We start from the raw sequence: 27,670 nt of genomic DNA, 5'->3' as shown, positions 1-27,670 counted from the left end.
TTAAGCAGGGACTGTCCCTCTATGTTAAATTGTTCAGCGCTGTGTAACCCTAGTAGCGCTTTAGAAATGTTAAGTAGTAGTAGTAGTGGCAGGAACTTAGGGTGAGTGTGGAGTACTACTCTGTTATGATGAAATTTGGTATAAGGAGCATGAGCTACCAGGGCTTGAAGCTCACTGACTCTACGAGCTGAAGTAACTGCCACCAAGAAAATGACCTTCCAGGTCAAGTACTTCAGATGGCAAGAATTCAGTGGCTCAAAAGCAGGTTTCATCAGCTGGGTGAGGACGACGTTGAGATCCCATGACACTGCAGGAGGCTTGACAGGGGGCTTTGACAAAAGCAAGCCTCTCATGAATCAAACGACTAAAGGCTCTCCAGAGATGGCTTTACCCTCTACACAATAATGGTAAGCACTAATCGCACTAAGGTGATTCCTTACTGAGTTGGTCTTGAGACCAGACTCTGATAAGAGCAGAAGGTATTCAAGCAGGTTCTGTGCAGGAAAAGAACGAGGTTCTAGGGCCTTGCTCTCACACCAAACGACAAACCTCCTCTACTTGAAAAAGTAACTCTTTTTAGTGGAATCCTTTCGAGAAGCAAGCAAGACACAGGAGACACCCTCAGACAGACCCAACGAAGCAAAATCTACGCCCTCAACATCCAGGCTGTGAGAGCCAGAGACTGAAGGTTGGGGTGCAGAAGCGCTCAGTCATTCTGCGAAATGAGAGTCGGAAAACACTCCAATCGCCACAGTTCTTCGGAGGACAACTCCAGATGAAAAGGGAACCAGATCTGACGGGGCCAAAAAGGCGCTATCTGAATCATGGTGCCGTGGTCTTGCTTGAGCTTCAGTAAGGACTTCCCCACCAAAGGTATGGGAGGATAAGCATACAGGAGGCCGTTCCCCCAATGGAGGAGAAAGGCATCCGACGCCAGTCTGCCGGGTGCCAGTAGTCTGGAACACAACAGAGGCAGCTTGTGATTGGTCTGAGAGGCGAAAAGGTCCACCGAGGGGGTGCCCCACTCTCGGAAGATCTTGCGTACCACTCTGGAATGGAGCGACCACTCGTGCGGTTGCATGACTCTTCTCAGCCTGACGGCCAGACTGTTGTTTACGCCTGCCAGGTATGTGGCTTGGAGAAGCATGCCAAACTGGCAGGCCCAACGCCTCATCCTCACGGCTTCCTGACACAGAGGGCGAGATCTGGTGCCCCCCTGCTTGTTGATGTAATACATTGCAACCTGATTGTCTGTCCGAATTTGGATGATTTGGTAGGACAGCCAATCCCTGAAGGCCTTCAGTGCGTTCCAGACCGCTTGGAGCTCCAGGAGGTTGATCTAAACATCTTATTCCTGGGGGGACCACACCCCCTGGGTGTGGAGCCCATCGACATGAGCTCCCCACCCCAGGCGAGATGCATCCGTCGTCAGCACCTTCGTGGGCTGTGGAATTTGGAATGGACGTCCCAGGGTCAAATTGGTCCGAACTGTCCACCAGTGCAGCGAATTGCGGCAACTGATGGACAGGCGGATGAAATCTTCTAGATTCCCGGTGGCTTGGCACCACTGGGAAGCTAGGGTCCATTGAGCAGATCTCATGTGAAGACGAGCCATGGGAGTTCACATGGACCGTAGAGGCCATATGGCCCAGGAGTCTCAACATCTGCCGAGCTGTGATCTGCTGAGACGCTCTGGCCTGGGAAGCGAGGGACAGGAGGTTGTGGGCCCTCGCTTCGGGAAGAAAGGCCTGAGCCGTCCGTGAATTCAGCAGAGCTCCTATGAATTCCAGAGATTGAACTGGCTGGAGATGGGACTTCGGGTAATTTATCACAACCCCAGCAGCTCCAGAAGGTGAATAGTACACTGCATGGACCGAAGAGCTCCTGCCTCTGAGGTGCTCTTCACCAGCCAATCGTCGAGATACGGGAACACGTGCACCCCCAGCTTGCGGAGATACGCCGCAACCACCACGAGACACTTCGTGAACACCCGTGGTGCAGAGGTGAGCCCAAAGGGCAGCACACAATACTGAAAGTGACGTGTCCCCAGACGGAATCTGAGATACTGCCTGTGAGCTGGCAGTATCGGGATGTGAATGTAAGCATCCTTCAAATCCAGGGAACATAGCCAATCGTCTTTTTGAATCATGGGGAGAAGGGTGCCCAAGGAAAGCATCCTGAACTTTTCTCGCACCGGATACTTGTTCAGGCCTCTCAGGTCTAGGATGGGGCACATTCCCCCTGTTTTCTTTTCCACAAGGAAGTACCTGGAATAGAATCCCTGCCCTTCCTGCCTGGGTGGCACGGGCTCGACCGCATTGGCGCTGAGAAGGGCGGAGAGTTCCTTTGCAAGCACCCGCTTGTGATGGGAGCTGAAGGATTGGGCTCCCGGTTGGCAATTTGGAGGAGTGGAGACCAAATTCAGGGTGTATCCGCATCGCACTATTTGGAGAACCCACTGGTCAGAGGTTATAAGAGGCCACCTTTGGTGAAAAACTTTCAACCTCCCCCTCGACCGGCAGGCCGTCCGGCACGGACACTTTGATGGCGGCTATGTTCCCATGGATCCAGTCAAAAGCCCGTCCCCTGCTTTTGCTGTGGAGGCGCAGGGGGCTGCTTAGGCGCACGCTGTTGACGGGAACGAGCGCGCTGGGACTGTCCCTGTGCCTGAGGAGGCCATCGGTCTGGATGGGTGTACCTACGCTTGCTGTAGGTGTAGGGTGCAGCCTGCCGGGCCCGGGAAAAACGTCCACCTGCAGAGGTGGATGCTGAAGGCGCCCGGTGGGAGAGCTTGTCGAGAGCGGTTTCCCGCTGGTGTAGTTGGTCCACTAACTGCTCAACCTTCTCGCCGAAAATGTTATCCCCCGGCAAGGGACATCAGCCAGCCGCTGCTGGGTGCGGTTGTCCAGGTCAGAGGCACGCAGCCAGGAGAGTCTGCGCATCACTATACCTTGGGCCGCAGCTCGAGATGCCACATCACAGGTGTCATACATACCCCTGGACAGGAACTTTCTGCACGCCTTCAGCTGCCTGACCACCTCCTGAAATGGCCTGGACTGCTCCGGAAGGAGCTTATCAACCAGGTCCGCCAGTTGCCGCACATTATTCCGCATGTGGATGCTCGTGTAGAGCTGGTAGGATTGGATGCGGCACACGAGCATTGAAGATTGGTAGGCCTTCCTCCCAAACGAGTCCAGAGTGCGAGACTCCCGCCCCGGGGGCGCCGAGGCGGTATCCCTCGAACTCCGTGCTCTCTTGAGAGCAGAGTCCATGACCGCCGAGTCATGAGGCAATTGAGGCCGCATCAACTCTGGGTCTGAGTGGATTCAGTATTGGGACTCTGCTTTCTTGGGGATGGTGGGATTAGGTAGTGGCTTCAACCTGTTCCGAAGCAGCGTCTCCTTAAGGACATTGTGCAACGGCACCGTGGAAGACTCTCTAGGTGGTGATGGATAGTCGAGGACTTCGAGCATCTCCGCCCTCGGCTCATCCACAGTAACCACGGGCAAAGGACAGGCTCTCAGGAGGCGAGAGCTTCCCCTCTGGTGAAGGAGTGGGGTCAGAGGGAAGGCCCACAGATTCCTCTGAGGAGAAATATCTGGGGTCTTCCTCCGCCCACCGACGAGGCCTCCTCCTCGGTGTCGGACATGAGCTCTCTCAGCTCAGACCGCAACCGGGCCCATCTGGACTGCGAGGAACCACGTCCTCGATGATGGCGTCGAGCGGTGGACTCCCGCGCCGGCGGGGACGAAGCTCCCTCCATCGACTCCACCTGAGTGGCGGTCGACACCGGTGACGCAAGCGGCGTCGGCGGCCTCAGCATCGGGCCAGAGCCCACCGGCGCCTCGATCAACGGCGCCGGGGGCGCAAGCACCCCCGGTGCTGGTAGAGCCTGGCGCATCAGTCCTTCCAGGATCCCGTGAAGGATGGCTCGGAAGCACTCGTCGAGGCCCGCTGTCGGGAAAGGCAGGAGGGCAGGTGTGGGTGTCGGTGCTGGAAGCTGCTCGGGTCCAGGAGACGGTACCGAGATACCCGCAGACCGGCGCAGCAACACCTCTTCGACCGAGGGGGAACGCTCCTCCCGGCACTGCCACTTCCTGGGCGTCAAGTCTTCCCTCGATGTCCCGGAACTGCCAGTCCCATGCGTCGTGGGCGACCGATGACGGTGCTTCTTGGCTTTCTTTCGATGCCCGTCATCGGTGCTCCGCGGAAGGGACGAGGAGGTGGAGCTCCCCCGGCCTCGAGGTATCGGATCCGACAGGGTTCGGTCCCGATGGCCCTGAGCAGCGGGAGTGGCTGGGGCAGACTGCCCGCGCGGCCTCTCACCACCGCTGTCGCCGGGGTCGACGCCATCGGTACCGGCACTGAAGACCCCGATGCCGTCAAGGTCGAAGGGCCGGCGCAAGTTCCAAAAAGACAGTCCCGCCTGCGTTCACTTTCTTAAGCTGAGACACAAGGTGCACGTCTTGGAATTATGCTCCGGGCCGAGGCACTGGAGACACCAAGCGTGAGTATTGGTCTGCGAGATCTGCCGGCCGCACCGACCACACTTTTTGAATCCGCTCGGGACCTTCGAAGACATCGACGGAAAAATCACGTCGGCGAAGTCAAAATCGTCGATGGTGGCGGTGAAAAGCACACCCGAAAAAGAAAGAAACGACGCGCGGCCACAAGGCCGCGACGACATGCCCTCACGACTAGCAACGACGAGGAAAACTTTTTCGTTTTTTTTTTAAAGAAAAAAATTACGCGAACGCGTACACTAATAAGAAAAAAACCACGGGCTAGGCCGCAATCCGGTTTCCGGGGCTGACTAAGAGGGACGTGAAGACGTCTCCAGTGCGGAAAGGAAAAAACTGAGCGGGAACGGTTGCGCACGGGCGGGAAGACGGCCGCGCATGCGCGGTGGGCGCACGTGCCCTGCGTGCGGCACCACCCGCGAAGTTTTCTTCCGGTTGGTGGGGGCTGCCGTGGACGTCAACCCAGTCGTGACAACAAGCAGCCTGCTTGTCCTCAGAGAACAGGTGAACATGAGGTTAACAATTAAAAAATAGCCTCAAAAAGGTATTTTAGCATCGATTTGAGTAAGGCCAGAGACAGAGCACAACACAGCAAACTCAGGAAACCTATTCCAGTCATACAGTACAACAAAATAAAATAAAATAAAAAGAACAGAGCATGAAGTTCACAGTGGAGAAAAAGGCTACAGGTAAGAGTAACTTACCAGATAAACGAAGCCCCAGCAGAAGAATAGGGAGAGAAGAGAAGAAAGGTACTGAGAAACAGCAGAATTAATGCACTTGTCAAGTCAGTAAGGGGAGTTTGAACCGTATATAAAAATGAATAGGACTTACATGAGCCCTCCAAGATAGAATCCCCCAGATTTGAGGCTTCCTGAGCTACCAGAGAAGAAATATTAAACAACCCACCAACCAAGAATTAAGTACTGGGAGCTCTTCCATGTGAAAGAGCAACGCTTGATGGCTTTAGCCAGCGCTACCATGTTCAATGTGTGTCAGAGGAGCTTGGAAGCCCAATCGGTAGACGGACACTGCAGCAAAAGGGAGAATGCAAAGTCCGGCTGCAGAAGGAAGCTCAAGCAGAAAAAGCACCCCATGCCCACCGAGAGCTGTGAGGAATGGAGAGGAGAAGCAAGGCAATTGAACAACCAGACTACATAGCCACCTTTCTATTCAGTACACAAAACTTCCCTGTTCCTGCAGAACCTTTTCTGTTTCTTCTCTTTCTTGTTGATCAAGATTCTGCCCCCCCCCCCCCCTTTCTCTCTCTTTCTAAGGCTTAGCTGCAATGGAATGAAGAATGAATTGGGGGGGGGGGGGGGGGGCAGATCACCAAATATACCACTCTGTAGGCTAAACTACTCCCTTGCCCAGCTAACCTCCTAGTTCAATTAGTTACCAGCTGACTAACTGATTCAGGAGCAGGTTTCATCCACCAATCCAGGATCAGCATGAGAGACCTTTCATCTCCTGAAGATAAAAAAAATTACTAGCCAGAAGGTACAACACTTGCTAGTCATGGACTCAGCTGATGAGGATGAAAAGGAAACAAGTTTAAATTAACGCCAGTAAAACTGAGGCACTACTTTTCTAGTTTCTTTATCTCTGTTCTTCTTATGGGTTGAAGTACTGAAGAAGGATCTTAACCCGAATATTAAGATAACTCTCTCCCAGGTATCTATCTTGGTAGTCAGTGTTTGGCACTCAAACTTTCTAAATTAGTAAAGAGCTGTTTGTACATCCTGAGGTTAATCAGATCATTACCGTTTTTAAGAAGCAACAGATATTTACACATACCCATGCTCTCTTTGGTAATCAGACAGTAATCTAGTATAAATCAACTGCAGCCAATTTAAAATCCAACTGTAAAGTTGTTTTCAAAATGCAAAATGTTTAGACCATGTAGCATTTTAACTACTTATGTCAAACATAAGATACTGATTCTGAACATCACATCATTACTTTCAGATCAGTTAGTACCCTATCAACACCTTGTCTATTCACATCTCAGGGGAAGCCACCTATTATAGTTTATTTGGGTTTATTGTAACGCCATTAGCTAACTGGCAGACCACAGCAGTGTACAATTCTAAAAACAAGGAGTAACTAAAGGAACTATAATATTGGACAGGAAAGTGGGTAGGGCTAACCCAATCTTTTAAGCTTGCATGCAACGGTGACGGGCTTACCAGATAATTTTCTTTCCTTTAGTGACAGCAAATGAATCCAGGAACTGGTGGGTTGTGTCCATCTACCAGCAGGTGGAGATAGAGAACACTAAAAGTAGGCATTGACCTCCCGAACACAGGTCCCTCTACCTTTAGTATAGAAATAATTCCAAAGCAGAGAAAAAAAAAATAGAAACACGACTTAAATCACAATAAAAGAACACTTGCTCACCTGGAGTGAACCATACTCAAAACAGAGTAACTAATGGCATAGACTATGAAAGTCCCTCTTAAATTTGTACAGACAGCGTCCAAAGACTTATCTTAAATGTGTATCAGACTGCAAGCAGTGAGGGATGTTGGATTCATCTGCTGCGAGTAAAGGAAAGAAAATTATCAGGTAAACCCTAATTTTACCTTCCTTAGCCCCAGCAGCAGATGAATCCAGGAACTGGTGAGATGTACCCAAGCACTCCCTAAATTGGGTGGAAAGCTGCAGCTCCGAGAGAGAGAGAGAGAGAGAGAGAGAGAGAGAGAGAGAGAGAGAAAGAGAGAAACTGCCGCTCCGAAACTCGCATCTTCTCGAGCCAAAACATCCAGGCGATAATGTTTAACTAACGAAAGATGAGACGCCCACGTCGCTGCCCGACAAATTTTCACAACTGAAAATATGCCAGTCTCTGCCCAAGAGGAAGCCTGCGCCCGCATGGAATGCGCCTTCAAGGCCTCCGGAGATTTCCCAGCCAAAAGATAAGTTGAAACAATGGCCTCCTTAAGCCAACAAGCAATTGTGGCCTTAGAAGCTGGGAACCCTTGTCGCGGACCCGAAAAAAAGACAAACAGGTGGTCAGAGCACCGAAACTCGTTTGACCTGTGCAAGTACTGCAAAAGTACACGCCAGACATCTAAAAGGCCCAGCTGTCGAAAAGACTCCGGACAGTCCTCCTTTTGAAAGGAAGAAAAAGAGGTTGATTCAGATGAAATGCAGAAACCACCTTGGGCAGAAAGGACAGTACCGTGCGAACCGTGACCCTGGATTCCGAGACATGCAAGAAGGGATCTCGACACGAGAGCGCCTGAATTTCCGACACCCTATGCACTGATGCCAGCGCCACCAAAAACACAGACTTAAATGTCATATCTTTCTACGATGCCTGCCGAAGCGGCTCAAAAGGCACCAACTGCAAAGCCCACAGCACAAGCTGCAAGCTTCCAGTAGGACGCGGAGAACGCAACTGAGGACAAAGCTTCAACGTCCCCCTGACAGAAACACGCAACATCCGGAAGAGCTACTCGGCCTCGAAAACACGACAAAGCTGCCACTTGCACTCAGAGAAGACCCTTCTGCAGACCCTGCTGCAAAAAGGCCAAGATCCTGGAAACTGAAGCCTGCATCGGTTTCAAATTCTGCTCAGAACATCACTTCTCAAAAGCTCACCAGACTCTAGCGTAGGCTGCAGTCGTGGACCTCTTCCGCGCTCTGAGCAAGGTTACTATCACATCTTCCGGAAAACCCTCAAATTCACCCGCTCAAGAGCCAAGCTGTAAGACCAAAGCGGCAAGGATCCTCCAAAACCACAGGACCCTGGTGGAACAGGCCTGGAAGGAGAGGAAGACGAAACGGGTCCTCCGCCAGTAACCAGCGTAGATCCGCATACCATGGACGCCGCGGCCAATCTGGGGCTACGAGGATCACTAGACCTGCATGAATACGAATTTGTTGAAGAACCCGACCAATCAAAGGCCATGGTAGAAATACATATATAAGTTTGGACAGCGGCCACGGTTGGGATAGGGCATCCAACCCAGCGGATCCTTGCTCTCGTCTGCTGAAAAACTGCGCGACTTTGGCATTGGAAATGGATGCCATGAGGTCGATCGCATGAGTGCCCCACTTGCTGCAAATCTGCTTGAAGGCTTCCGACGCCAATTCCCACTCCGCTGGACCGAGGGAGTGGCAGCTGAGAAAATTGGTCTGTACATTGTCCAAGCCGGCGATGTGTGCCGCCGACAACAGAAGCTGTCGCATCGCCCAAGCCAGAATGACAGCTGCTTCATTCGCCAACACACTGTTCTGCTTGCCTTGTTGATTTAGGCCACTACTGTCGTATTGTCTGACAGTACCCGTACTGCTTTTCCTTTCAGGATCTTGTGAAACGCCAGAAAAGCTTGACGAATGGCCTTCAACTTTAGACAATTGATGGACCAGCTCGACTCCACAGTTGACCATAGTCCCTGAGCATACTGGTGGAGGCAGTGCGCCCCCCCCCATCCCGACATCGGTAGTCACTAGTACCCATTGAGAGGAAGAAAGTGACATCCCTCGCTTCAGATTGTCCCCTAACAGCCACCAGTCCAAGCTGTTTCTGGCCACTGGGGTCCATGACAACAGACACTGATACTCCAGAGACATCGGTGACCATTGCCTGAGTAAGGCATGCTGCAGAGGTCTCATGTGAGATCCGAAGCTCGGACTGAGGGACGGGAACCACCGCCCCTAAATCCAGAAGAGTGCAACGTGTTGGTAACTGCCGCCTGTTTGACGGCAATTACGCACCGGGATTCCAAAAAGGCGTCTCCAATGGGAGCGGCAAACTCCAACCAGTATGCATTCTTGATTAAATCGAGAACCCACTGGTCTGTCAAGACTTTGGTCCACTCCTCGAAAAACACGGAACTGAAGAGTGGACTGGCATCCTATCATTGGGACGCACGGTTTGGAGCTCCCTGCCTCTGTGCAGGGGCCACAGGTCTTATCTGAATGAAAGGAAGAATGTTGCTGAAATCTGGAACACTGAAAAGGTACAGAGGATCGGCCAGGGCAGTATCTGCGGGTGTCCCGAAATCTTCGCCTCGCAGAGGAAGCTCTGGAACCGGGCTTGGGCCTGTCTTCTGGCAGGTGCTAGGACTTGGAATCCCCGAGATCTTTGACAATCTTTTCCAATTCCTCACTGAACAGTAATTTACCCCTAAAGGGCAATTTAATGAGGCGCTGCTTGGATGCCGTATCAGTTGACCAATGGTGAAGCCACAGCAGACGCAGAGCCGAAACAGCTAGGGACATCTGTTTAGCAGATACCCTCACTAAATCATACAGAACATCAGCCAACTAAGCAAGCCCTGATTCGATCCTGGGGGCCAACTCTGGCAAAGAGGTAGAAGTTTCCATGTTCTGCTCCACTGAACTCTGAAGCCAAGAAAGACAGGCTCTAGTTGCAAATGAACTACAATTAGCAGCATGGAGAGCCAAGACCGAAACCTCGAAAGAACGCTTTAAGGTTGCCTCCAGACGGCGATCCTGCATATCTTTGAGGACGACACCCCCTTCCACAGGTAGAGTGGTTTTCTTGGTGACCGCCGCCACCAGGGAATCCACCTTAGGAAACGCAAGAGTCAGATGAGACTCTCCCAACGGATAAAGGCGGGCCATCATGTGCGCTACCTTCAGGCTCCAATCCAGGTCAGACCACTAATCCGAAACAAACTCTTGAATGGCCTCATGTATTGGAAAAGCTCAGGCGGGCTTTTTGGTGCTGGCCATCTTGACATTGACCGTCGCTGCTGAAGCTGCCTCAGGGTTCTCAATATTGAGCGCCTGTAAGGCCTCAGTAATAAAAGGAGGGGAGCTCATTTCTATGAAAAATACGCACTGCTTTCATATCATCCTGTTCCTCCTGTCCCAGCTTCCCTTCTTTGAGATCCCCCAGCCCAATAGACCTGGTGGGATCTCCTGTACTCTCAAAAAGGGAATGCTGAGAAGAAAGGGAGGTGATGAAGCCCGCTTCCAAGGAGAACAACATCCGTCTGCGCTTCAGAGAAGGTGGGTCCTCAGAATATGATTGCACCCCATCTGGTTCCAAATCAGGAGCCCCCTGCACAGAGGCACCTGAAAGCTGAGGGTGCAGAGGCAGAGAACTCGTTGAAGCCCTCTTTAACAAGAAGGCCTGGTGCATAAGGAGAATAAACTCCGTGGAAAACGGGTCCCCTTGTTGCTGTGAGGAAAAACTATCCTGTGCTCCTAACCCCCGAGCCTCCGACGGTGCCAGTTTGCCATCAACAAAGCTCCTAGCCTGTCCTGCGAGGTCTTCCACGTCTGAAACCGTACGAACTGCCTCCCCCGACGACTCCAAGATGGAGCCCGTCACGAGTGCCGAAGCATGGGAAATAACCGCTTCAGAGGCTGCCAGCAGAGGAACAGACCCCGCTTCCTCAAGGCAGCCTGCGCTGCAACTCCCTGTCATGCTGAGTCTCTTACCACAGCGAGAACAGCGTTCAGCCGCCTCTGAAGCCATAGCCTCACTCGCGCTATTAGCGAGGGGGGAGGGATGGGCAAAAAACGGCGCAAAGCCAGCCACACTCACCCTTCTCAGGCAAAGTAGTCCAGTGCAGCCACTCCCCGCAGGAGCCTGAACACAAGGCGGCGGCGTCCCAGCACCCGGTCCAGAGCTCGGGTCTGGAAACGTGCTGTTTTTTTTTTTTTTTTGTGTGAGCCAAGTCAAAGGGAAAACTCACAGAGAACAGCACAGTGAAGCCAACTGGGAAGGAGGAAGAAAAGGATAAGACAGGGACTTGAAACTCAGGTATGCCTTCAAAGTGGGCACCACCAGCCACCCAACCACAGCTCAACTGGGTAACCCAGGAGTTCCCTCATGTACAGAATCCAGGAGCTGGGAAGTTCCGTCCAACACCTGCTGGAGGTAGAGATATACTAAAGGTAGAGGGACCTGTGCTCAGGAGGTCAATACCTTTTTTTAGTGTTCTCTATCTCCACCTGCTGGTAGATGGACACAACCCACCAGTTCCTGGATTCATCTGCTGCTGTGGCTAAGGAAAGTAAATTTCACTGAGTAAAGAAGTTAGGACCGTTTCCAAACTAAAATGAAACCGGAATCTAGACTGTTTAGGGTGGAGTGCAAGCGTTTTATCTAAAATGATGAAACTTGAAGAAAAACTACTTTTTCAAGAAGTTTTAATAAGAAACACAAGTTGGAAACTGGACGGTAGTGTGTTGGAACCAGATGATCCAGATATGTTTTTTTTTAATAACTACTACTACTACAAATCATTTCTATAGCTGAACTACTGCTTTTTTTTCCCCGAGTGGAAACCTAACCTGAGGAGAGACTATGATTGAAAATGAGTACAATTTTGGGAATTAGTTCAAGATCTGGTATTTTTAACCACTGAGAAGGGAAAGGGTAAAGTACAAGAGGTAATTTTCATTGATGGAAGACCCTTAGAAAGAGAGGCTGAGGTCTGAAACGAAATAAAACGGAAAGTGGTACAATGGGGGGGGGGGGGGGGGGGGGGGGGGGGGAATAGTTGTGTCTTTCTGGGAGGACAGAGGGGACTGTGGGGGAGATAGGGGGTGGAGGATGATCGGAGAGAAGGGGTTTAATGAAGGGATTGGAGAAGGTCCCTACTTTAGTTGTAAAGAATTGGGCAAGAGTCTCAGCGGCAGGTGCTACTATATATTTGATATTAGATGAAGAAGAGGTCAAAGAATAAAAATCGGTTAGGTGCTTTTTCTTAGGTGGTTGGTACAGTATTCTTTTTTTTGCCTAAGGTGGAAATTAAAATTTTCAAAAGCTGATTTAAAAGAGTACCAATTATCTATTGCATACTAGACTGGAAACAAAACACAGCATTTTGTGCCACTGCACTTACCTTTTGAATTCTCTTTCTTGAACTGAGGTCAGAGTCATATTCATATTTCAAGGCAAGTCTGGTTATTTAGGGAGGCTATCATCAAAGAATCTGCCACTGACTAGTCTATCAGTTCTGTCTGGCCTAACTCTTGGAAATATATCTTGACGTCAGGGTCATCTTTGCCAGGGGGTTTGAGGGCGGTATGCTCTGGAGTACAAAGATTTCTCTTTTATTTGGCTGTTAGTTTATTGGTTTGTTTTTCTCTTCTGTGCTATTTTAATTTCCTATATTATTTGCTGTTATATGTTCCTTTGTCCTATTGTAGGATCAATATTTTACCTAACATTCTGTTAGTATTTCATTTATATAACATGGTTTAATAATATTTTACATATACTTTATTCTTGATGGTATATCAAATATAACCACCCATAAATAACTGACATTTAACTCATAAAGCATTATAAACAAATTTTAAAACAAAATACAAAAAAATACAAAAAACCACTACCAACCAGAAGTTTGAGAATTTGAAGGCTGCTGTCTCTTCTTTCTATGGCTGGTTTCCACTTTTGTTACCTGCTGAACATAAAAACTGTATAAATTCAAAGGTACTTCAAAAACAATAAATAGTTTCTACTGACCTTCAAGTTTCTTCAGAGCATATAGTGAAGTTACTCACCTGTAGCACGTGATCTTCTGGGACAGCAGGACTCATTCACACAGATGGGTAACGTCATATGACGGCACATGGTGCAAGCAAACTTTGCAGCTTCTTTACCAGAAACTACTGGAAGGCCCATCGCTCATGCACCATCCTGCACACCAATACCACACGAGACCAGGTAGACTATTAGAAAGCTAACAGAATACAACTCCATGGGGAGATGGGAAGAACGCGTGAATCTGTGACCTGCAGTCTTCGGAGAACACTTGATAAAGATAATTTCACAATCTCCAAAAACAAACAGGACAACATAGTCACACAGAAAGGGATCCCCAACTACCATGCTGTTCCAAATAAAATTTTGTTTTTAAAACTTTTTTTTAACAAAAACAAGATGAGAATTGGGGAGGGGGGGTTGGATTCTAGACCATGAATACATTCTGAAGGACCGATTCACCGACCTAACACATCAGAAATCCTGCTCTAAGCAAAACTGAAAAGTGAATGTATGGCATAAAGAACACACTGCAGCTCTGCAAATCTCCTGAACAGAGGTTGGCTTAAAATAGCTACTGATGCAGCAATGGCTCTAACATTATAAGCAGAGACTTGAGCCTTTTAGATTCAGCCCAGCCAAGGCATAAGTAAAAGAAATGCAGTCTGTTAGCCAACTGGTCAGGATGCTGTTGATGGATGCCTCCCTGGGTGGACTGTCTATGGGCTTTAGTCCGATCCAGATAGGAGGCCAAGGTTCTCTTGCAGTCCAAGGTGTGCAGGAGTGTTTTCACCGGGATAGGCACGGGGCATAGGGGAACATGTTAGATTTAAAAAAAAAAAACTGACTGGTTACAGTGTGATTCAGACACAACTTTGAGAAGAAACTTCGGATATGTGTGAAGAATTACTCTGTGATGGGCATTAATCTGCACCAGATAGGCAGCTAAGTAACGCTTGCAGTCCAAAGTGTGCAGTACATTTTGCCAGGATGAGTATGAGGTTTTGGGAAGAATGTTGGTAGGAGAATTGATTAAGAAGGAATTCTCCTTGGAAGGAACATCGGTTATGTGCGGAGAACTACTTTGTTTTGATGAAATTTTGTGTAACGTGGATTAGCTATTAAGTTCCAATGCTCACGAACTCTGCGCATTGAAATGACCACCACCAAACACAAAGCCTTCCAGGTCAAGAAGTTCAGGTGGCAAGCATCAAGCACTCTAAAGGAGATTTCATCAACTCAGTGAGGATAACAGTGAGGTCCCAGAACACTGTTAATATTTGATTGTGGGATTTGTCAAAAACAAACCTCTCATAAAAAAGACCAATTAGAAGATGTATAGAAATGATCTTACCTTCCACACAGTGACAGTACATAATTATTGCCATACTGGGAAAGACCAAAGGTCCATCAAGCCCAGCATCCTGTTTCCAACAGCAGCCAATTCAGGTCACAAATACATGACAAGATCCCAAAAATATACAAAACATTCTATACTGCTAATCCCAGAAATAGTGGATTTTCCCCAAGTCCATTTAATAATAGTCTATGGATTTTTTCTTTAGGAAGCCATCCAAACCTTTTTAAAACTCCGCTAACCGCCTTTACCACATTTTCTAGTAGCTTCTTCGCATGCCCACTAGTCCTAGTATTCTTGGAAAGCATAAAGCGAAGTTACTTACCTGTAGCAGGTATTCTCCGAGGACAGCAGGCTGATTGTTCTCACATATGGGTGACGTCCACGGCAGCCCCAGGTCCAGAAAATCTTCCTAGCAACAAAGCTTGCTAGAGAGCCTTCTAGCACGTGGGCGCGCGCACCGCGCATGCGCGGCCATCTTCCTGTCCGTCGCGCGAGAGTCCCGCTTCAGTCAACTTATGAAGCAAAACCAAAGAAAGGAAAACTCCAAAGGGGAGCCGGGCAGGTTGGTGAGAACAATCAGCCTGCTGTACTCGGAGAATACCTGCTACAGGTAAGTAACTTCACTTTCTCCAAGGACAAGCAGGCTGCTTGTTCTCACATATGGGTATCCCTAGCCGCCAGGCTCACTCAAAACAACAAATAGGGTCAATTGGGCCTTGTAACGGCGAGGACATAACAAAAACTGACCTATGAAGAAACATCTAACGGAGAGTGCAGCCTGGAACAGAATAAAAATGGGCCTAGGGGGATGGAGTTGGATTCTAAACCCCGAACAGATTCTGCAGCACCGACTGCCCAAACCAACTGCCGTGTTGGCTATCCTGCTGCAGGCAGTAATGAGATGTGAATGTGTGGACTGAAGACCACGTCGCAGCCTTGCAAATCTCCTGAATATTGGCTGACTTCAAGTGGGCCACTGACGCTGCCATGGCTCTAACACTATGAGCCGTGACATGACCCTCAAGTGTCAGCCCAGCCTGGGCGTAAGTGAAGGAAATGCAATCTGCTAGCAAACTGGAGATGGTGCGTTTCCCGACAGCAACCCCCTTCCTGTTGGGGTCAAAAGAAACAAACATTTGGGCGGACTGTCTGAAGGGGCTTGTCCGTTTCACATAGAAGGCCAATGCTCTCTTGCAGTCCAATGTGTGCAACTGACGTTCAGCAGGGTAAGTATGAGGACGGGGGAAGAATGTTGGCAAGACAACTGACTGGTTCACATGGAACTCTGTCACCAGCTTCGGCAAGAACTTAGGGTGAGTGCGGAGAACTACTCTGTTATGATGAAATTTAGTATAAGGAGCATGGGCCACCAAGGCTTGCAGCTCACTGACTCTACGAGCTGAAGTAACAGCCACCAAAAAAATGACCTTCCAGGTCAAGTACTTCAGATGGCAGGAATTCAGTGGCTCAAAAGGAGCTTTCATCAGCTGGGTGAGAACGACATTGAGAGGCTTGACAGGGGGCTTTGACAAAAGCAAACCTCTCATGAATCGAACGACTAAAGGCTGTCCAGAGATAGGCTTACCCTCTACACAGGGATGGTAAGCACTAATCGCACTAAGATGGTTCTTACTGAGTTGGTTTTGAGACCAGACTCCAATAAGTGTAGAAGGTATTCAAGCAGGGTCTGTGTAGGACAAGAGCAAGGATCTAAGGTCTTGCTGTCACACCAGACGGCAAACCTCCTCCACTTGAAAAAATAACTCTTCTTAGTGGAATCTTTCCTGGAAGCAAGACTCAGGAGACAGAAAGACCCAAGGCGGCAAAATCTACGCCCTCAACATCCAGGCCGTGAGGGCCAGAGACTGAAGGTTGGGATGCAGAAGCGCCCCCTCGTTCTGAGTGATGGAAAACACTCCAATCTCCTTGGTTCTTCGGAAGACAACTCCAGAAGAAGAGGGAACCAGATCTGATGGGGCCAAAAGGGCGCGATCAGAATCATGGTGCCGCGGTCTTGCTTGAGTTTCAGTAAAGTCTTCCCCACCAAAGGTATGGAAGGATACGCATACAGAAGGCTGGTCCCCCAATGCAGGAGGAAGGCATCCGACGCAAGCCTGGAACAGAACTGAGGCAGCTTGTGATTGGTCTGTGTGGCGAAAAGATCCACCAAGGGGGTGCCCCACTCCCGGAAGATCTTGCGTACCACACTCGAATTGAGCGACCATTCGTGCGGTTGCATGAGTCTGCTCAATCTGTCGGCCAGACTGTTTACGCCTGCCAGGTACGTGGCTTGGAGAAGCATGCCATGCTGGCAAGCCCAACGTCACATTCTGACGGCCTCCTGACACAGGGGGCGAGATCTGGTGCCCCCCTGCTTGTTGATGTAGTACATCGCAACCTGATTGTCTGTCCGAATTTGAATGACTTGATTGGACGGCCGATCTCTGAAAGCCTTTAGCACATTCCAGACAGCTCTCAACTCCAGGAGGTTGATCTGTAGACCGGATTCCTGGAGGGACCACAGTCCTTACGTGTGGAGCCCATCGACAAGGGCTCCCCAACCCAGGAGAGATGCATCCGTTGTCAGCAGCTTTTGCGGCTGAGGAATTTGGAATGGGCGTCCCAAGATCAAACTGGAGCGAATCGTCCATCAGCGGAGTGAACTGCGAAAGCTGGCGGGCAGTTGGATTACATCCTCTAGATTCCCCGTAGCCTGATACTACTGGGAAGCTAGGGTCCATTGAGCTGGTCTCATGTGAAGACGTGCCAGGGGAGTCACATGGACTGTGGAGGCCATATGGCCCAGGAGTCTCAACATCTGCCAAGCTGTGATCTGCTGGGACGTGAGGGATAGAAGTGTCTGCGCCCTCACCTCAGGGAGATAGGCATGAGCCGTCTGTGAATTCAGCAGGGCTCCAATGAATTCGAGTGACTGGACTGGGCATATATGGGACTTTGGGTAGTTTATCACAAACCCCAGTAGCTTCAGAAGTTGAATAGTCCTCTGCATGGACTGTAGAGCTCCTGCCTCCGAGGTGCTCTTCACCAGCCAATCGTCGAGATAAGGGAACACATGCACCCCCAGCTTGCGTAGCACCGCCACAACCAATTTGGCGGAGTGCAGGTCAAATTGAGGACGTACACGCACTGCACAATCTGGAGAATCCACTGGTCGGAGGTTACGAGAGGCCACCCTTGGTGGAAAACTTTTAACCTCCCCCCGACCGGTAGATCGTCTGGCACAGGCACTTTTATAGTGGCTATGCTCTCTTGGATCCAGTCAAAAGCCTGTCCCCTGCTTTTGCTGGGGGAGCCGCAGGGGCTTGCTTGGTCACACGCTATTGACGCGAACGAGCCTGGGAAGGAGGACTGTACCTACGCTTGGTGAAAGCGTAAGAAGCAGTCTTCTTTCCCCTGAAAAATCGCCTACCTGAAGAGGTAGGTGCTGAAGGCGCCCGGTGGGAGAGGTTGTCAAGGGCGGTTTCCCGCTGGTGAAGCTGTTCGACCAACTGCTCCACTTTCTCACCAAAAATATTATCCCGACAAGGGACATCCGCCAGCCGCTGCTGGGTCCAGTTGTCCAGGTCAGAGGCTCGCAGCCATGAGAGTCTGCGCATCACTATACCTTGGGCAGCGGCTCTGGATACAACAACACAAGTATCATCATAAATACCCCTCGACAGGAATTTGCGACACACGCCTTCAGTTGCCTGACTACCTCCTGAAAATGCCTGGCCTGCTCTGGAGGGAGCTTGTCAAACAGGTCCGCCAGTTGCCGCACATTATTCCGCATGTGAATGCTCGTGTAGAGCTGGTAAGACTGGATCTTGGTCAGGAGCATAGAAGAACGATAGGCCTTCCTCCCAAAAGAGTCCACAGTGCGAGACTCACGCCCCGGGGCGCCGAGGCGGTATCCCTCGAACTCTTGGCTCTCTTGCAGAATCCATGACTGCAGAGTCATGTGGCAAATGAGTCCTCATCAACTCCGGGTCAGTGTGGACCCTATAATAGGACCCCGCTTTCTTCGGGATGGTGGGGTTAGATAAAGGCTTCAACCAGTTCCGAAGCAGCGTCTCCTTCAGGACATTGTGCAACGGTACTGTGGAAGACTCACTAGGTAATGATGGATAGTCGAGGACCTCGAGCATCTCAGCTTTCGGCTCATCCACAGTAACCACGGAGAAGGGAATGCTCACAACAGACATGTCCCTAACAAAAGAGGCAAAGGAATGGATCTCAGGTGGCGAGAGCTTTCTTTCCAGTGAAGGAGTGGGGTCAGAGGGAAGACCACAGGACTACGTGGAAGAGAAATACCTGCGGTCCTCCTTTTCCCCCCACGAGGCCTCCTCCTCCTCAGTATAGGACATGAGCTCCCTGATCTCCGTCCGAAACCGGGCCCGTCTCGACTCAGAGGAACCACGTCCTCGATGACGTCGAGAGGTGGATTCCCGCTCCCTCAATCAATGGGAATTCCACCTGAGTGGCGGCCAAGACAGATGCCGCAAGTGGTACCGGTGTCGGCGACCGCACCACAGGGCCATAGCCAGACGACGCTTCCATCAACGGCACCGAGGGCACAAGCACCCCCGGCACCGGGAGAGATTGGCGCAGCAGCCCTTCCAGGATACCTGGAAGAATGGCCCAGAGGCGCTCGTCCAGAGTGTCCGTCAGGGAAGGCTGAGGGACCGGTGCAGAAATCGGTGTTAGAATCTGCATGGGGCCAGGAGAAGGTACCGGACTGCCCAACGATCAACACCGCCTGGATGGAAGGGGAGTGGTCCTCCTGGCATCGACGCTTCTCGGGTGCCAAATCTCTCGACGCCCCTGAGCTCCTGGTACCGTGTGAAGGGGGCAACAGATGACGATGCTTCTTAGCCAACTTCTTTCGATGCACGTCATCGGCGCTACGCGGTACCGACGAGGACATGGAATCCACACGCCTCCTCGGGGTCGGGTCCGAAAGGGGTCGGTCCCGATGGCCCTGCACAGCAGGAACTGCTGAGGCAGGTGGAGGCCTACTCGGCTGCTCACCGCTCCCAGCGAAAGATGGTCGTCGGGCCGATGGTACTTGTACTCCTGAGGTCGATGCCATGTCCGGCGCTGAAGTCGACGCCACTGGTGCCAATGCTGCCGACGTCGAAGGGCCGGCGCAAGCACCAAAAATCCGATCTAGTTGAGCTTGCCTCGCTACCTGTGTCCACTTCTTCAAGCCGAGATACAAGTTACACGTTTTTGGGTTATGCTCAGGCCCGAGGCTCTGAAGGCACCAAGCGTGGGTGTCAGAAAGCGAGATGTGCCGGCTGCACCAACCACACATTTGAAGCTCCTGAGTATCCTCGATGTCATCGACAAAAAAATCACGGCGGCGAGGTCAAAACCATCGATGGTGGCGGGAAAAAGGGCCACCAAGAAGAAAAACACGAACGCACGGCCACGACGGCGGCAAAAATAACGAAAGATGCTAATACTAAGAAAATTAGGAGACTTTTTTTATTATTATTTTTTTTTAGAAGCAAGAAAGAAGGCAAAAACAGCGCCACAAAACAAAGAAAAAGCGGACAAGGCCGTTAAACTGGTTTCCGAGGCTGACAACAGAGAGGGACGCAAAGCAGTCTCTCTCCAAATGTGGAAAACGAGAAACTGAGCGGGAGCGGTCGCGCACGGGCAGGAAGACGGCAGCACATGCGCGGTGGGCGTTCCCCGTGCGCGGGACCTCACACAAGACTTTTTCCGGTTGGAGGGGGCTGCTGTGGACGTCACCCAGTCGTGAGAACAAGCAGCCTGCTTGTCCTCAGAGAATCACTTCACCACACTGCCCGATTCCCAAACATCTCCATCATGTGTAAATCCCTCCCTATCAGATCATAGAGGTTGTCAGCTAAAAATGACAAGGCCAACTCCACGCGCGGTGCAACCTCAGTGAGGGACTCCGCACCATCCACGGATTGTTCCACTGCCTGTTGTAACCAAGAGAGGCAGGCTCGAGCAGCATAACAACTGCAAACAGACGCCCTTAAGGCTAGGCCCAAAATCTCAAGGTAAAATTATGTATCATACCTGATAATTTTCTTTCCATTAATCATAGCTGATCAATGCATAGACTGGTGGGTTGTGTCCATCTACCAGCAGGTGGAGATAGAGAGCAATCCTTTTGCCTCCCTATATGTGGTCATGTGCTGCCAGAAACTCCTCAGTATGTCGATATCCAAGCTCCATCCGCAGGACTCAGCACTTAGAGAATTACACCCACAAAGGGACACTCTGCCCAGCTCACCACCGCCGAAACGGGGGAGGGGAATTAACCCAGCTCATCCCCACACAAGTGGGGGAGGGGAATCCGTCCAGCTCATCCCCGCGGAGCGGGGGAGGGACACCACACCCGCCGATGCGGGGGGATCTGGCTTATCCTGCAACCGCAACAGGAGCTGACTGACCCTAACACCGCCGAAGCGGGAGGGGTACAAAGCTGCCCTACTGCCGCACGAAGCGGGAGGGAGCGCCGGCAGAATTTAAATCTCAATCCAGCCCCGTAAAACGGAGGGGAGAGGAATGCAGCAGCTCACTGTAACACAAATTCGTCTCAACTCTTGAAGAATTAATTGAAAAACTTGAACACGAAGTCCTCCTGAACAGGAACTGAAGACTAAACTTGAACCTGAAATGCAACCAGAATATAAACAGTACAGATATCTGGGAGGGGCTATGGATTGATCAGCTATGATTAATGGAAAGAAAATTATCAGGTATGATACATAATTTTACCTTCCATATCATCATGCTGATCAATCCATAGACTGGTGGGATGTACCGAAGCAGTACTCACCCAGGGCGGGACATTGAAATCCCTGACCTCAACACTGAAGCTCCAAACCGGGCCTCCGCCCGAGCAGCCACAGTCAAGCGGTAATGCCTGGAGAAGGTATGGGCCGAAGCCCAAGTTGCCGCCTTGCAAATCTCTTCCAAGGAGACGGACCCAGCCTCTGCCATTGAGGCCGCCTGAGCTCTAGTGGAGTGAGCCTTCAGCTGGATAGGCGGCACCTTCCCCGCGGCCACATAAGCCGCTGCAATGGCTTCCTTGACCCATCTTGCCACTGTAGGCTTAGCAGCCTGCAGACCCTTACGAGGACCTGCAAACAGGACAAACAGATGATCCGATTTCCGGAAATCATTGGTCACTTCCAAGTATCTGATGATGACACGTCTCACATCCAGATATTTGAGAGCAGAGTATTCCTCTGGGTAGTCCTCCCTACGAAAGGAAGGGAGACAGAGCTGCTGATTCACATGGAAACGAGAAACAATCTTGGGCAGGAAGGAAGGCACTGTGCGAATAGACACTCCTGCCTCCGTGAACTGCAGAAAGGGCTCTCGACATGAGAGTGCCTGGAGCTCGGAAACTCTTCTGGCTGAAGTGATAGCCACCAAAAAGACTGCTTTCAACGTCAGGTCTTTCAGAGATGCCCTCGACAAGGGTTCAAAAGGCGGCTTCTGCAATGCTCTTAGCACCAGGCTGAGATTCCACGCAGGCACCACTGAGTGCAGAGGAGGGCGCAGGTGATTAACTCCCTTGAGAAAGCGCACCACATCTGGCTGCGAAGCCAGGGAAGCACCCTTCAGGCAGCCCCTGAAGCAAGCCAGAGCCGCTACCTGGACTTTAAGGGAACTGAGCGACAGGCCTTTCTCCAGACCTTCTTGCAGGAACGCCAACACTGAAGAAATTGGAGCAGTGAAGGGAGAAAGTGAGCCTGCTTCACACCACGCTGCAAAGATACGCCAAACCCTGGCGTAAGCAGTAGAAGTAGAGCGCTTCCTCGCTCTCAGCATAGTGGCGATGACCTTGTCTGAGAAGCCCTTCTTTCTCAGACGCTGCCGCTCAATAGCCAGGCCGTAAGACCAAAGGGGGAGGGATCCTCCATCACCACGGGACCCTGATGTAACAGGCCCTGCTCCACTGGCAGCCGCAGAGGATCGTCGACTGAGAGCCTGATCAAGTCCGCATACCAGGGACGTCTGGGCCAGTCCGGCCACTGTTGGAGAAGAGCATCTACTCCCAGGGATCGAGGGTCCCGTCCTCTGCTGAAAAAGCGCAGCACTTGGCAATTGGCCGATGACGCCATCAGATCTAGGCTCGGCTGGCCCCAGCGCTTCGTGATGTCCAAGAACGCCTGAGCAGATAGCTACCACTCTCCGGGCTCCAAGGTATGGCGACTGAGAAAGTCCGCCTTGACATTCATGACTCCGGCAATGTGGGCCGCTGACAGCTGTTCCAGGTTCGCTTCCGCCCACTGGCATAGATTCATGGCCTCCTTGGCTAGAGGGGCGCTCTTGGTACCTCCCTGGCGGTTGACATAGGCCACAGCCGTGGCATTGTCCGACAGGACCCATACTGGCTTCAACGCCAGTACCGGGATGAACTCCAAAAACGCCAACCGAATGGCTCTGAGTTACAGGAGGTTGATAGACCACTTTGCCTCTGCAGGAGACCAGAGCCCCTGCGCTGTCCTTCCCAAGCAGTGGGCTCCCCAGCCCGACAAAGAGGCGTCCGTCGTGACGACAATCCACTCCGGGGTCACCAGAGGCATTCCTGCAGACAACTTGTCTGTCTGCATTCACCAGCTCAGCGCCTTGCGCACTGCTGGGTCCAAGGGAAGGCGCACAGCATAATCCTCCGACATCGGAGTCCAGCGCTGCAGCAGAGAGTGTTGTAGTGGTCTCATATGAGCCCTGGCCCAGGGCACTACTTCCATCGTGGCCGTCATAGAGCCCAACAGCTGCACATAATCCCAAGCCCGAAGAGGAGAGGCTACTAGGAACTGGTCCACCTGAGCCTGAAGCTTGACAATCCGATTGTCTGGCAGGAACACTCTGCCCACTTGGGTGTCGAATCGAACTCCCAGATACTCCAGGGACTGAGTCGGGCGCAGCTGGCTCTTCTCCCAGTTGATGATCCACCCCAGGGAGCTCAAAAGAGCAACCACCCGGTCCACAGCTTTGCCGCACTCTGCATAAGAGGGGGCTCGGATCAACCAGTCGTCCAGATAAGGATGGACTTGTACTCCTTCCTTTCGCAGGAAGGCCGCGATGACCACCATTACTTTGGAGAAGGTCCGGGAAGCAGTAGCCAACCCGAAAGGGGGGGCTCTGAACTGGAAGTGTCGGCCCAGGACTGCAAAACGCAGAAAGCGTTGAGGAGGCCAGATGGGAATATGCAGGTACGCTTCCTTAATGTCCAAGGAAGCCAAGAACTCTCCTGCCTTCACTGCCGCTATAACACAGCGGAGAGTCTCCATGCGAAAGTGCCGCACTTTCAAGGCCCGATTGACCCCTTTGAGGTCGAGGATAGGCCGGACAGAACCTCCTTTCTTTGGTACCACAAAGTAAATGGAGTAACGTCCCTTGCCAATCTGATTTTCTGGCACCGGAACGACCGCACCCAGGCGGATCAGGTTGTCCAAGGTCTGCTGCACTGCCACAGCTTTGACCGGAGACTTGCAGGGAGAGAGTACAAACCCGTCTCTTAAGGGTCGGCAGAACTCTAACTTGTAGCCGTCTCTGATGACTTCCAGCACCCAAGCGTCTGAAGTTACTTTGGTCCACTCGCCCAGAAACGAGGACAGGCGTCCTCCAATCTGCACTGGGCCATGGACCAGGACCCCGTCATTGGGTACGAGACCCTGGGGGAGGACCGGAGGGCGTACCTCTGGGACGGCGGTCTCTGCGAAAGGAATGCTGCTTGGGGGAGAAGTTCCTTTTGAAGGAAGAGGGGGCAAAGGAGCCCGACTTGCCCGGGCGGTACCGACGGGCTTCTTGAAACCGTCCTCTGGAGATACCGGGGCGAGCACTGGCCCGAGCCCTGACCTCTGGTAACCTCTTGCCCTTAGACGTGCCGAGATCGGTCACGATTTTGTCCAGCTCGACCCCAAAGAGCAGCTTGCCTTTAAAAGGCAACTTAGCCAGGCGGGACTTAGAGGCGTGGTCCGCAGACCAATGTTTCAGCCAAAGCCAGCGCCGCGCAGAGACTGTCTGAGCCATACCTTTAGCCGAGGCTCTCAAGACATCATACAGTAAGTCTGCCAAATAAGCCAAGCCCGATTCCAGGGCTGGCCAGTCAGCCCTCAAGGAAGGATCCGAGGGGGAAGCCCGCTGCACAATCGTCAGGCACGCCCTGGCGACATAGGAGCCGCAAACTGAGGCCTGCAAACTTAAGGCAGCCGCCTCGAAGGACGACCTTAAAGCCGCTTCCAATCTTCTGTCTTGGGCGTCCTTTAGGGCCGTGCCACCTTCCACCGGCAACGCCGTTTTCTTAGTCACCGCAGTGATTAAAGAATCCACGGTAGGCCAAATAAAGGCCTCACGTTCACTTTCAGGCAAAGGATAGAGGCGGGACATAGCCCTAGCCACTTTGAGGCTCGCTTCCGGGACATCCCATTGAGCCGAAATTAAGGTGTGCATGGCATCATGCACGTGGAAGGTTCTAGGCGGGCGCTTCGTCCCCAGCATAATGGCGGAGCCAACAGGGGCTGAGGGAGAGACGTCCTCTGGAGAGGAAATCTTCAAAATGCTCATGGCCTGCACTAACAGGTTGGGCAAATCCTCTGAGCGAAAGATCCGCGCTGCAGAGGGGTCATCCGCTCCATCCGAGCGGGAATCCGTCTCCTCCAAGGAATCCCCAAAGGACCGTTGGGAGAACTCAGATACGCTGCCCTCATCTACAGTGGTGGAAATAAGTATTTGATCCCTTGCTGATTTTGTAAGTTTGCCCACTGACAAAGACATGAGCAGCCCATAATTGAAGGGTAGGTTATTGGTAACAGTGAGAGATAGCACATCACAAATTAAATCCGGAAAATCACATTGTGGAAAGTATATGAATTTATTTGCATTCTGCAGAGGGAAATAAGTATTTGATCCCCCACCAACCAGTAAGAGATCTGGCCCCTACAGACCAGGTTGATGCTCCAAATCAACTCGTTACCTGCATGACAGACAGCTGTCGGCAATGGTCACCTGTATGAAAGACACCTGTCCACAGACTCAGTGAATCAGTCAGACTCTAACCTCTACAAAATGGCCAAGAGCAAGGAGCTGTCTAAGGATGTCAGGGACAAGATCATACACCTGCACAAGGCTGGAATGGGCTACAAAACCATCAGTAAGACGCTGGGCGAGAAGGAGACAACTGTTGGTGCCATAGTAAGAAAATGGAAGAAGTACAAAATGACTGTCAATCGACAAAGATCTGGGGCTCCACGCAAAATCTCACCTCGTGGGGTATCCTTGATCATGAGGAAGGTTAGAAATCAGCCTACAACTACAAGGGGGGAACTTGTCAATGATCTCAAGGCAGCTGGGACCACTGTCACCACGAAAACCATTGGTAACACATTACGACATAACGGATTGCAATCCTGCAGTGCCCGCAAGGTCCCCCTGCTCCGGAAGGCACATGTGACGGCCCGTCTGAAGTTTGCCAGTGAACACCTGGATGATGCCGAGAGTGATTGGGAGAAGGTGCTGTGGTCAGATGAGACAAAAATTGAGCTCTTTGGCATGAACTCAACTCGCCGTATTTGGAGGAAGAGAAATGCTGCCTATGACCCAAAGAACACCGTCCCCACTGTCAAGCATGGAGGTGGAAATGTTATGTTTTGGGGGTGTTTCTCTGCTAAGGGCACAGGACTACTTCACCGCATCAATGGGAGAATGGATGGGGCCATGTACCGTAATTCTGAGTGACAACCTCCTTCCCTCCGCCAGGGCCTTAAAAATGGGTCGTGGCTGGGTCTTCCAGCACGACAATGACCCAAAACATACAGCCAAGGCAACAAAGGAGTGGCTCAGGAAGAAGCACATTAGGGTCATGGAGTGGCCTAGCCAGTCACCAGACCTTAATCCCATTGAAAACTTATGGAGGGAGCTGAAGCTGCGAGTTGCCAAGCGACAGCCCAAAACTCTTAATGATTTAGAGATGATCTGCAAAGAGGAGTGGACCAAAATTCCTCCTGACATGTGTGCAAACCTCATCATCAACTACAGAAGACGTCTGACCGCTGTGCTTGCCAACAAGGGTTTTGCCACCAAGTATTAGGTCTTGTTTGCCAGAGGGATTAAATACTTATTTCCCTCTGCAGAATGCAAATAAATTCATATACTTTCCACAATGTGATTTTCCGGATTTAATTTGTGATGTGCTATCTCTCACTGTTACCAATAACCTACCCTTCAATTATGGGCTGCTCATGTCTTTGTCAGTGGGCAAACTTACAAAATAAGCAAGGGATCAAATACTTATTTCCACCACTGTACATCAGAGGAAACAGAGTCCTCTAAGGCCTGGGAATCCACCCGAGGGCGTTTACTTCCGGGGGCCTCAACCCCTTTATCGGACAAGGGAGAAGGGGCAGCGTTTTGCATAAGGAAGGCCTGATGCAGCAGCAAAATAAACTCGGGGGAGAAACTCCCCAGACTGTGCATTTCAGCAGCCTGGGCCACAGCCCTAGACGCACCCTCAACCGGCGCTCGCAAGAGCGGGGGAGAAACATGCTGTGCATCAAAGATGGCGTCCAGCGCGACACTCCGCGAAGGAGCCGCGCGGGAAGAACGGCGCTTAACTTTAGCCGCTTTTTTGCCGTCGCCCAAATCAAGGGCGGCCATTGCATTAACTTCTCCCAGCTCAAGGGCGGCCCAAGAAAAAGCCGTCCGAGCAGAATGGCCGGACAAGATGGCGGAGGCGAGCAGCGGGGGATGGGCGTTTATGGCGGGAAAAACCGCCGCACCGGAGGAAGACCCGGGACACTGACCGGCCTCCGAACTGACACCCAACAAGGGCGAATCAGACTAAGACCCCCGCATCCCCTCTAGAAGCGCACACGCGGTCCGGGGAGCGATTCTTCGCGCCCTCGCCCTCCGACGCCATAGGCCACGTGGAGATCAATCGGGGAACCCCCTGCCCGCTATAAAAAGGTAAAAATTACCTGCTTCTCGCTCCGAGCTGTAACGACCTGGTGTCCCAGTGAGTAGCTGCAATAAACGTTTAAATAAACGTCTAAATAAACGCCTTTAAGGACGTCCAAAAAAATTTTTTTTTTTTTAACGGAGCCAGCGGGAGGTGGGAGAAAAGGAGGGACCTGGCGCCACCAGGTTTGCACTTGCTCAAGAAGAGCCCTCAACCCCAGGTACTCAACAAAACCTAAAAATTAGGCTTGGAGACCTAGCCAGAGCTGCTGCTGTGTGTGACCACCACCTGCTGAGATAGAGAACATACTGAGGAGTTTCCGGCAGCACATGACCACATATAGGGAGGCAAAAGCT

General features: G+C 51.4%; 1 protein-coding gene across 1 annotated transcript in view; it reads right to left on the bottom strand.

Annotated features, from left to right (window-relative positions):
- Nucleotides 1-27,670, bottom strand: part of LOC115471257 (serine/arginine repetitive matrix protein 2-like) — a 286,543-nt gene that overhangs the window by 151,362 nt on the left and 107,511 nt on the right. Inside the window, exon 4 of the mRNA XM_030204958.1 lies at nt 12,853-12,932. Within this exon, the coding sequence (XP_030060818.1) occupies nt 12,853-12,932 (80 nt within the window). The remainder of the gene's footprint in view (nt 1-12,852; nt 12,933-27,670) is intronic.

This window comes from Microcaecilia unicolor, chromosome 5 (assembly GCF_901765095.1).
Source record: "Microcaecilia unicolor chromosome 5, aMicUni1.1, whole genome shotgun sequence".
Classification (NCBI taxonomy): Eukaryota; Metazoa; Chordata; class Amphibia; order Gymnophiona; family Siphonopidae; genus Microcaecilia; species Microcaecilia unicolor.
Note: the sequence above shows the minus strand (reverse complement) of the source record. Positions and strands in the feature narration are given on the sequence as shown.